Source organism: Zingiber officinale, chromosome 8A (genome assembly GCF_018446385.1).
Source record: "Zingiber officinale cultivar Zhangliang chromosome 8A, Zo_v1.1, whole genome shotgun sequence".
Lineage (NCBI taxonomy): Eukaryota > Viridiplantae > Streptophyta > Magnoliopsida > Zingiberales > Zingiberaceae > Zingiber > Zingiber officinale.
Genome location: NC_056000.1, coordinates 16,291,352 through 16,302,415, shown reverse-complemented (window position 1 = coordinate 16,302,415; position 11,064 = coordinate 16,291,352). Strand labels below are relative to the sequence as shown.

At 38.4% G+C, this 11,064-nt stretch overlaps 1 protein-coding gene across 4 annotated transcripts; it reads left to right on the top strand.

The window, feature by feature from the left end:
• Window positions 1–902: 902 nt before the first annotated feature.
• Window positions 903–5,328, top strand: LOC122012743 (protein FAR1-RELATED SEQUENCE 5-like). Of its 4 annotated transcripts, none has more exons than XM_042569383.1 (6): window positions 903–1,305; window positions 1,928–2,030; window positions 2,560–4,425; window positions 4,496–4,555; window positions 4,703–4,792; window positions 5,026–5,328. In XM_042569383.1, the coding sequence occupies exons 1-5, from the start codon at window positions 1,232–1,234 to the stop codon at window positions 4,748–4,750; spliced, it is 2,151 nt and encodes a 716-aa protein (XP_042425317.1). In that variant the 5' UTR covers window positions 903–1,231; the 3' UTR covers window positions 4,751–4,792; window positions 5,026–5,328. The 4 variants fall into 4 exon arrangements, with proteins under 4 accessions (XP_042425317.1, XP_042425316.1, XP_042425318.1 ...); XM_042569382.1 differs by having other exon boundaries at window positions 4,652–4,792; XM_042569384.1 differs by lacking the exon at window positions 5,026–5,328 and having other exon boundaries at window positions 4,489–4,555; window positions 4,703–5,008.
• Window positions 5,329–11,064: the final 5,736 nt, after the last annotated feature.

The following is an 11,064-nucleotide window of genomic DNA, read 5'->3' as shown; positions in this document are numbered from 1 at the left end:
TTTGTGGGTGAAGACGAAGGGGATGATTAAGGAAAATCTTCGAGATGGAGATGAAGGAGGAGGGTAAGAGATTAATTTTTTTTAGCGGAAAAAAATAAAGCGCTTCGAGATTTTTTTTTTTTGGAATAGGAGTATTATGGAAAGAGAATTGGAATTACGGAAAGAGAATTGAAATACAATCAATAGATACAGATTTGATCAATTCGAATATGGACTACGTGTTTTAGGTAATATGGAAATTTACATACACGGTTCGGTTTTAAAATGCTTATAATTTTTTATTTAATTTAGAATTGGAATATGAAAAGAAAAGAGGATATTTTCGGATTAGATGTGCCTTTGGAAAATAAAATAAAATAAAATAAAATTATAATACTATTTTTAAGAATTCTATTCACCCTTTGGTTAATTGTCAGGAGACCACCTCTCTTGATTCACTCCTGGATCAAAATAGACAGATAGATGAAATTGGTGGGGACCATTAGCTATCATGACATGTATTCTGACTCTCATCTATAATGATCAATTCATCTCAGGATCAACAAAAAGAAATAAATCATGGATAATTACTAATCTTAAAATAATAAATAACACATAAAAAAAATTTATCTCGATTTTATTGAAATTTAAATTTCAAATCTCGTGATAATAATATTTCGTGGGCACCACTAGACTCATGAGAAGACAACATTCTGACTCTCATCACGTCGCATACCGCATACGTGTGCGTCCAACTCTTTTGATCAATAAAAGGGTTTGGGTAAACGATAGCATTGATTAAGGTGTTTTGTACTGTATACTGCAGTGTTTTTCGAAAAAAATAGTTTGACTATTTTTTAAATAAAATGGAAAATAAGGCATTTTGACGCTTTTAGAAACCTAGAGAGCATTTTGGACAAGAGATTGGAAGGGAATTGGCGAGGGGACGCGTGGTGGATGCAGACATCACTTCCTCATTTTCTCTTAAACAACGCCTTGTAGCTGATCTTTATCGCCGTTTCACTCCCCCGTCCTTCCTCGCCCCTGAACGAGGTAAACCCTAGCTCGTTGGGAAACCCTAATTCGACAGGTTCTTCCGCGATCTTGAGTATCGCAATCAATCTGACTGATCGAGGCTTGCGTAAGGACCAGCTGGTTCCATAGGTCGAAGGGGAAAAAAAATTTCATTTTGTTTCCCTCTTGTTCTAGCTATGAAATAAGGCAGAGATTTCACCGGATTCTGAAGCAAAAGATGCCTCTCGAGCAGGATAAAGACCAGGAGGCCCACCCTAGCAATGGCGAGGATATGACGGAGGGGCCCGTCAGGTAAAAACCGGACCTCCATTTCCTCTCTCCATGTCCTTTAAGCTTGGGAGAATTCAGAAGCATAATTTTCATAGTTTTTTTCTTCTCTTTGGTGATCGCATATTGTGGGAATTAACTGATGCTCTAAAGAGAAAGAAGAGATTTTTAAAAATAAAAAATGTTGTTGTATTCAATATTTTGAAATTTAGTATGCGTAGTTCAGCTAAGATTATCATGAATTCTAATCATCTTGTCAACTAAACAGTAGCACATGGTGACATTTTATCAAGATAAATTGAGAATGGACCCCCTATAACATTGTATCGATTTGTTATCAGGAGAAGATAATTAGACTTTCAAGGCAATTCTAATGAAAAATATATATATAAAGCAAGTTCAGGAGTTTTATCAGATGTAATTTGGATAGAGATGATGATCTATATAGGATGCTTAGAATATATAGAACTCGTTCCACTGAACAACACTAGCAAATCTTAACACTGCAGTTTAATGCCATTTTGACATTACATTGTGATTGTCACCTTGTCTATTGTTTTTCTCTTTTTCATTGAATTTTTCCATTTGGAAGAGAAAGATCTTATTATACTTAACATTACCTGATCGGTCTTGAACTTTTATGCAGATGCCTTAATTGTGGAATCAGTGCAAAGCTCACATGCCATATGCGTAGCGGACCAGAAGGACGGAGAACCTTATGCAATGCATGTGGAATAGCATGGAGAAAGGTATAGGTCCAAACTTCCTCTAAATTTACAATGTTGAATCAATGATACACTTGCTGCAGTGGCTTTATATGTTGGGAATCAATGAGAATTTAGTTTACTGATTCTCAATTGTTAAGTTATTTCTGGATCCTAAGGATTCATTCGCTATCTATTTACAATTAATAGATCATGTTATTTTGTCCACGTGTGGTATTCATGATTAAGTGCAACAGACTTGAGATCTTACAGATATTTACATACAAGTCCATCGTATCAGGAACAGTCAATAATAATTTCTTGGATTGAAATGGATTTTTAGATTAAGTTGATTGAAAAGAGCTTCTTTGCCTCTAGTAAACGATGGAGGCTTATACAGATATTTAGTGCCAATACATTCTCCGGAATCTAGTTATGTGCTTTTTTACACTATGCCATTGATCATCCCTTTGTTAATGCTTCTAACAAATTATATTATGGCTTTCTCTGTATCTACCTTCAATTGTCTTGGATTTGTTGCTAGTCTTAACAAGTGCAGAAGTTGATAATACAGGGAAAACAGAGGAAGGTTATTGATTACGAATTTCCAATGACAAACTTAGCAAATTCCAAAATGGTGCCTGAAGTTGATATGGAATTTGAAGACGAAGATAAAGCATATGAATTCTACAATAGATACGCTGGAATGGTAGGATTTAGTGTACGAAAAGGTTGGATAGACAAATCTTCAGATAAAATTATTAGATCAAGAACTCTTGTTTGCTCGAGGGAAGGATTCCGTAAAGACAAGAAGGGGGCCAAGGAAGTGAAGAAACCTCGACCAGAAACAAGAATTGGTTGCCCCGCACGTTTGACCATTAAACTTACACCTAATGGTTCATATCGGATTACTGAATTTGTGCCAGATCATAACCATCAACCTGCACCCCCTTCAGCCATTCATATGTTAAGGTCTCAGAGGATATTGACTGAAGTTCAATCTGGGGAAGCAGATTTATCTGATGATTCTGGGACTACTCCAAAATCAGCTCACCACCTAATGGGCAGACAAGCTTCAGGGTCCCAAAGTGGTGTTAGATATTTTCCTGCAGATTATCGAATGAGTCTACGCTCAAAACGTATGAAGAGCATGCAGATGGGAGATGCAGAAGCTGTATTGAAGTACCTCCAGAGCATGCAGCTTAGTGACCCATGTTTTTTTCATGCCATACAAATTGATGAGGATGATAAGCTGACCAATTTTTTCTGGGCAGATGCAAAGTCAATATCAGACTTCAACTATTTTGGTGATGTAGTTTGTCTAGATACAACTTACAGGGTTAATGGATATAGTAGGCCATTTGCACCTTTTCTTGGTGTGAATCATCATAAGCAAATTGTGATATTTGGTGCAGCACTATTGTATGATGAAACTATAGAATCATTCAAGTGGTTGTTTGACACGTTCAAGATTGCAATGCATGGAAAACAGCCAAAGACCATCCTGACTGACCAGTCTATGTCAGAATACAATGCTATAAGAGCAGCTTGGCCAGGTACCAGCCACCGCCATTGTATCTGGCAACTTTATCAAAATGCCATTAAGCATCTTAATAATGTGTTCCAAGGTTCAAAAACATTTGCCAAGGACTTTGCAAGGTGTGTATATGACTATGAGGATGAAGAAGACTTCTTGTCAGCATGGAGGACAATGATAGATAAATATGAACTAAGAAATGATGAGTGGTTGGCAAACCTGTTTGAAGATAGAGAGAAATGGGCCTTGGCATATGGTCGAGAAACTCTCTGTGTTGATATGAAAAACACACTGCAAAATGAAAATTTTAGTTCACTGAAGAAGTACTTGACTCCACAGCTTGACTTCTTCTCATTTTTTAAGCATTATAAGAGGGTGGTGGACGACCATAGATATGCTGAATTGCAAGCTGATTTTCATGCAAGCCAAAGTATTCCAAGAATACCTCCTTCAAAAATGTTAAGACAAGCTGCTGCTCTTTATACTCCTACCGTGTTTGAAATGTTCCGCAAGGAGTTTGAAGTATTCATGGATTGCATGCTGTACTTCCATGGTCAGGATGGGACTATATCAGAGTATAGAATCACAGTTGGTGAAAATTCTAAGGAATATATTGTTAGACTTGATTCAATTGATTGTTCAGTTTCATGCACTTGTAAAAAATTTGAGTTTGTTGGTGTTCAATGTGGTCATGTATTAAAAGTACTAGATGTTAGAAATATTAAAGAACTACCACAACGCTATTTCTTGAAGAGATGGAGAAGAGATGCTAAGACTGAAATGGAATTGGACTCCGGAGGAATTGCAGTTGATGGAGACCCAAAGTCTCCTGTACCAACTTTAATGCATATACCTTTCGTTGCTCAACACCAAGGATCGCATGTAGCAACTCAGTTAAGTGAGGTAACACTGCTGCACTCCCTTTCCTATTTATTGTTTATCAGGACTATTATAACATTCCAATAGGATACAGGAATACCCTACTTCTGATCTGCATCAACAACCTTTTCATGGCATCGCTCAGTTAAGTCAGGTATACGTGTTGCTGTGGGTATATTTGTAAATTTTTCTCTTGCGCTCACATTTGAAATAAAAAATTTCTTTGATTGCTAATCCATGTTTCTCACAGATGAAAGATCAAACTATCACGTTATCTGATCATATAGCTGAATATTTGCAGAGTCGTGCAGCACCACCGAGTTACAGCAGTTCTCAGTTGAATGGCTAGAACAACCTAAACTGTGCATACTCTCAAAATTAGAGTAATATTGTATGTTCCTCTATGCTTTGTGTTTTTTTTTCATTGTACCGGCAACTGACAAAGGTTTCCTTAACCACCTTATTCAATGGCTAACAAGAAATTTATATTGACTTCTCCAAGATATATATATTTTTTTCTGTTCCTTGTATATGTTCTTAGAAATCCATGAACTGCGATCTTCTCAAGGCTAATTGTACTTTTGAAGTGTGCAATAAATTATGAGGTATGCATGTCCATTCCAGGTATAGCTCCACTCATCAGTGCTATGGTATCATAGCTTAATATACAGCATCCTAGGAGAGCTGATGTTAGCCATCCTTTTGTGGATTTGGTTGGGCGACGGTGCTGAGGGCTCCATTTTTGATGGGGGATCTTAGAGAACTGAGAATTCATTATCCAATACTTTGGCTAATGCTTACAAGAGCATTGTATAGTCCGGTGATAATAGAGTGAATCGAGTTTCTGTCTCAAGCCTGTACTCCATTGTCTGTGATCTCTAATGTAAAAACATGTTAATTTGATGTCAATTTAAGTTTCATTTCGAACTAGCTACATTGCAATGTAAAATAAAAACATGAATTATCATTGTTTTATCTACACTTCTTTCAAGCCATTCAAACCATCAGCTGATTGACTAGTCAACTACGAAGTAATCTTAGTTGATTGATTAGTTTACTAATTATTATTTGATACAAATTTGTGGGTTCTTGGTCTTCATTTGCTTTTGGCAAACAGCAAAAACTATTCGAGGATAATTGAGAGTGGGGGTAAAAATCTAGAAAAAAACTTGCGTGAACAAACTTTGAAAAATCTCATGAATGCAATAATGTTGAATTCACAATCAGCTAAAACATCTAGACAAAGTATTTGATAAGCATATAGGTTGACGGAGGCACTAGGGGCGAGTGTATTCATCTTTTTATCATCATGATAAATATATAGGTGTCCTATCGGAGTGGTGTAATGATTAAGATATAGGATATTGTTATATGAAATCTTAGGGTTAAAATTTAATATGTAGCACGAGTCAATCGTCTTTTTTATCATATGATAAGCATATAGGTTTTAAAATATAAACAAACTTAGATGAACAGCAAGATTACAATAATGTCAATTAAGTACAAATCGAAGACTTATATCAAATACTTTTGAAAGAAACGTGCTTGACAATAATTAATCAATTGACATCATAGTTTAAGCAATAATGGATCGCTGAAATGATGAGTTAGTAGAGGGGGTGTGCCTTTTTATATATTTGGAAATACCTTTAAAAATTTTAGAAATTTAAGGTGCGTGCTCTGCTATAACGCATGTAAAAATAAAAGAATACATTGGAATAATAATTTTAAAATAATGACATAACGATTAAGGCTTCCGTATATATCGTCTTTTGAAAAGGTATAAGATTCACGTACCTATTATATACTTATACCGATTAATTTTGGAGGGACGGTCTGACATTTTGACTATCAAGTAAATCTAAAAAAAACAACGATGCCTTTTGAAATGGTCCATGCCTAATATATTTATACTTTTTTATTAACACACACTCATATTCATGTTAATCATAACACTTATTATTTATCAGTCTTACTTACTTATTTATTTTGTATTTTATATTAAATAAATATATTTTTAATTTTATTTTTCATTCATTCAAATAATTGAACACTGACATGTGTTTAAATATTATAAAATTCATCCACATTGATGATAATATTATTTGAATATTACAATACTCACACATTTTAATATTAATGTGGTGCTTTATTGCTAATAAGTATTGGGTGTACACCTGTTACAATCTATGTGATCTTCTCAGAAGTTCTTTTTCACACTTCTGAGTGCGTACCAGAGTCACAAGAACTTACAATCAAGTAGGTTTGAGCAGATAATCTCAAACTGCCGACTCTAGCGAGCCGAGCCACGCGCCGAGTAGATGAGTCGTGGACACCGTGAGTTGTCGAGCGGCGCCACGTTGTGCTAAGAGTTGCTGACAGGATGTCGAGAGCTGCAACACGAACTCAGAGTGGATGCCGAGTCCAGCAGAGCGCTGTCTCCTTAAAACAGATTCGGCCCCTCTGCGGTGCTCAGAGGATTAAGTGGACGTCTGTTTCCCAGGATAAAACGGCAGGATCACGAGCACAACCGAGCACTGATTGTCGTGACGATCTGAACTAGATCCGAAAACTATCACTATTTCTGTTGAGCAAAAGAAGTGCACAACAGAAAGAAAAGAAACATGGGGATTTCAGAAGGAATGAAAGAGCACACAAAATTCACTTGAACTTCTCTCTCACAAAGCTCACTGAGCTATTTATTCTGCTCTGCTCTCTTCACTTGTGCTCTGCTCTCTTCATTCCACTTAAGGTCTTTTTATAGACCTTGCCTGTGCAAGGCTTGAAAGACTTGCAAGCACAGCAAGCCACAACGTGGCTTGCTGTTGGCTTCAACGTGCCAGCAAGCCACAACGTGGCTTGCTGTTGGCTTCAAGCAAGCCACGTTGTGGCTTGCATGCTTGCCAAGTGGTTTGTAAGCTCTTGCACAATTGCCACGTGGCCTACCACATGGCGTGCAAGTAAGCTGGCGACTTTGATTTTGGCTTGCATACTGGCCAATAAGTTGTCTTACACAGACATACCGTGTCTTGACTAATTTTTACGAGCAATGGGTTGATGTCCTTCGGGCCCTGGATTTCCATCCCCCTTTGTTCCGAATCAGTCGGAAAGCTTTGCTTTCAATCGTTGTGGGACTACAACCCACACGTCGCATTTCCATTCAAGTTTTTCCAACAATCCCCCACATGAATGGAAACAAGGATGTGTGATAGTCTTCGACAGTTGAGCCAAGTATAGGATAGGTAGGTGTTACCCTTTGAACCTTCCCTTGTAAACTCTGTTTGATCACTGGCTGATTAGTAGACGTGATGTCTTTGAACTGTTTGGCCGTTGATGTAAGCAGGACAGATCTTACCCAAGACTCTCCCTGATATAGCTCAGGTCTTATGAGTGTGTTCGTTCTTGGCCATGAACACGCCTGGTTCTGTGAGAAGCTCTCAGAATTGTGCCTCCAATTCTCTTCGAAGCGGCCCCACTTCTTTCTCACATAGGTGATCTCTCAAGAGTTACCATCTACTCTTTTTTTATCATTAAAAGCCCATCGGCTTATCCTGGTCTAGTCACTGTTTCATGGGACTTCTCCTATAGTGTGTCTAGTCAGTGCCGATTAGTTGTCCCTTTGAACCTAGTTCTTGGGATCTCCAGTCAGCATAGGTTGGGTGTCCTCTGCACTAATCGCTGACAACGGCATCAAGCCCATTCCCTGTGATGAGCTTGTAACTAACTCTCGATTTAACCCCTTGGTTAGCGGATCCGCTAGGTTATCTTTTGACTTCACATAGTCAACAGTGATAACTCCAGTTGAGAGTAGTTGTCTAATGGTATTATGTCTACGACGTATATGTCTAGACTTACCATTATATAGATGGCTCTGTGCCCGACCAATTGTTGATTGACTATCGCAATGTATGCAAATCGCCGGCACAGGTTTTAGCCAACGTGGAATATCTTCTAAGAATTGTCGTAGTCATTCAGCCTCTTCACCACATTTGTCAAGAGCTACAAACTCAGATTCCATCGTGGATCTGGTTATTACGGTTTGCTTAGAAGATTTCCAGGAAATGGCTGCACCAGCTAGAGTGAAGACATATCCACTCGTAGACTTAGAGTCTTGTATATCAGATATCCAACTTGCATCGCTGTATCCTTCGATCACAGCAGGATATCTTGTATAGTGCAGTCCATATTCACGAGTGTACCTTAAGTACCTCAGTACTCTTTTATCCCTTTCCAGTGCTCAATACTAGGATTACTCGTGTATCTGCTCAGTCTGCTTATTGCGTAGGCTAAGTCTGGTCGTGTACAACTCATCAAGTACATCATACTTCCAATCACTCGAGAGTATTCTATCTGCGAGATACTTTCACCTCGATTTTTTGATAGATGTTGACTCGTATCTATCAGCGTTCGTGCCAACGCAGTATCACCCTTGATGAATTTCTCAAGAATCTTGTCCACGTAATGGGACTGATTAAGAACAAGTCCTTCTGTCGTTTTAAGAATTTGATTCCTAGAATCACATCAGCTAAGCCCATGTCTTTCATGTCAAATCTTGAGTTCAACATGTCTTTAGTGGATTTGATTATCTTATCATTACTCCCAATGATAAGTATGTCATCTACATAGAGGCACAAGATGACATAGGCATTCTCTGTGGCTCTCATGTAGACACATTTATCACATTCATTGATCTTGAATCCACATTCCTTCATGCAACTGCTTTGGTGCTTGTTTCAAGCCATATAATGACTTCACTAATCTACAGACCTTGTTTTTCTGTCCTGGTACAGAAAATCCTTCAGGTTGGTCCATATAGATTTCCTCTTCTAAATTCCCGTTTAGAAAGGCTGTCTTTACATCCATTTGATGTATTTCGAGATTCCATAGAGCGGCGATAGCTAACAATACTCTAATGAAGTTATTCTCGATACCGAAGAGTATGTATCGAAGTAATCAAGGTCTTTTCGTTGTCGATATCCTTTGATTACCAATCTGGCCTTGTATTTATCGATTGTGCCATCTGATTTCATTTTCTTCTTGAAGATCCACTTGCAACCTAATGGTTTACTTCCTGGAGGAAGATCCACGAGTTCCTAAGTGTGATTTTGCAAGATAGATTCTATCTCAGATGCAATTGCCTCTTTCCAGTGAGGGCCATCAAAAGAGCCTACAGCTTCTGAGTAACTTTGGGGCTCACTTTCCAACATGAATGTGATAAAATCTGATCCATAGGATTTTTCTACCCGAACTCTTTTACTCCGTCTAGGCTCAACCTCCACGGTTTTCTTGTCATCATCATCTTCTTCTTCGCCTGGTGTTTCGATTGCCCATTTTGAGGAGCTAGCATCCTCCCGGGTCTTATATGGAAACACATGCTCGAAGAACGAGGCATTTCTCGATTCGATTATCGAGTTCTTGTGTGTCTCCGGTATGTGTGACTCAACCACACAAAATCTATACGCAGCGCTGTTTTGTGCATATCCAATAAATATGCAATCAACAGTCTTTGGTCCTATCTTAATCCGTTTCGGATCAGGTACCAACACTTTGGCAAGACACCCCCATATTCGTAAATATTTGTAGGACGGTTGTCTTTCATTCCACAACTCATAAGAGCTCTTATCTATTTACTTCCGGGGCACCTTATTTAAAAGGTAATTAGCTGTTAACACAGCTTCCCCCCACATGGACTCTGGCAATCCAGAGCTTAAGAGAAGAGCATTCATCATCTCCTTAAGCGTTCGATTCTTTCGCTCAGCAACTCCGTTTTGCTGAGGAGTATATGGAGCTGTTGTTTCGTGTCTGATCTCATGTTCAGCACACAACTCAGCAAACGGTGACACATATTCACCGCCTCGGTCACTTCGAACCACCTTAATCTTTCTATTACCCTGGTTTTCAACCTCAGTTTTATAGAGAGTGAATTTCTCTATAGCTTCATCCTTACTTTTGAGAAGATACACATAACAGTATTTTGCGTTATCATCTACAAAAGTGATGAAATATTTATTACCACCACGTGTTGGTGTACCTTTTAGGTCGCACACATCAGTGTGGATTAGGTCAAGTGGTTCATTACTTCTTTCAATATGTTGAAAGGATGACCTTGTCATTTTCGCTTCAACACAAATCTCACACTTGTGTTTTGGGTCAAGGTGGAATGTAGGTATGCTTTGCATGTTTATTAATCTACGCAATATATCGTAGTTAACATGTCTTAGTCTACCATGCCACAAACACGAAGACTCAAGCATATAAGTGGAAGAGCTTTCATTTTTATTTATCTTGGGTCTAATGCTCATTACATTGATCTTAAACAGCACATCAGATACATAGCCTCTTCCTATAAACACTCCAGTTTTGGACAATACAACTCTGTCCGACTCAAAAACAATGCGAAAGCCATGCTTGCTCAACAGTGAGCCGGATAATAGATTCTTTCGAATCTCCGGAACATACAGCACATTGTTTAGAGTGAGATCCTTGCCCGAGGTCATTTTCGGCACCATTTTTCCTTGGCCCATGACGTCCGAGGTTGCTGAGTTCCCCATGAAGAGTTTGTCTCCAGTGACTTCTTCGAAGTTGTGGAGCAGCTCCTTGTTGCAGCACACATGTCTGGTGGCTCCAGTATCGATCCACCATTGCCGAGGATTGGAACCTATT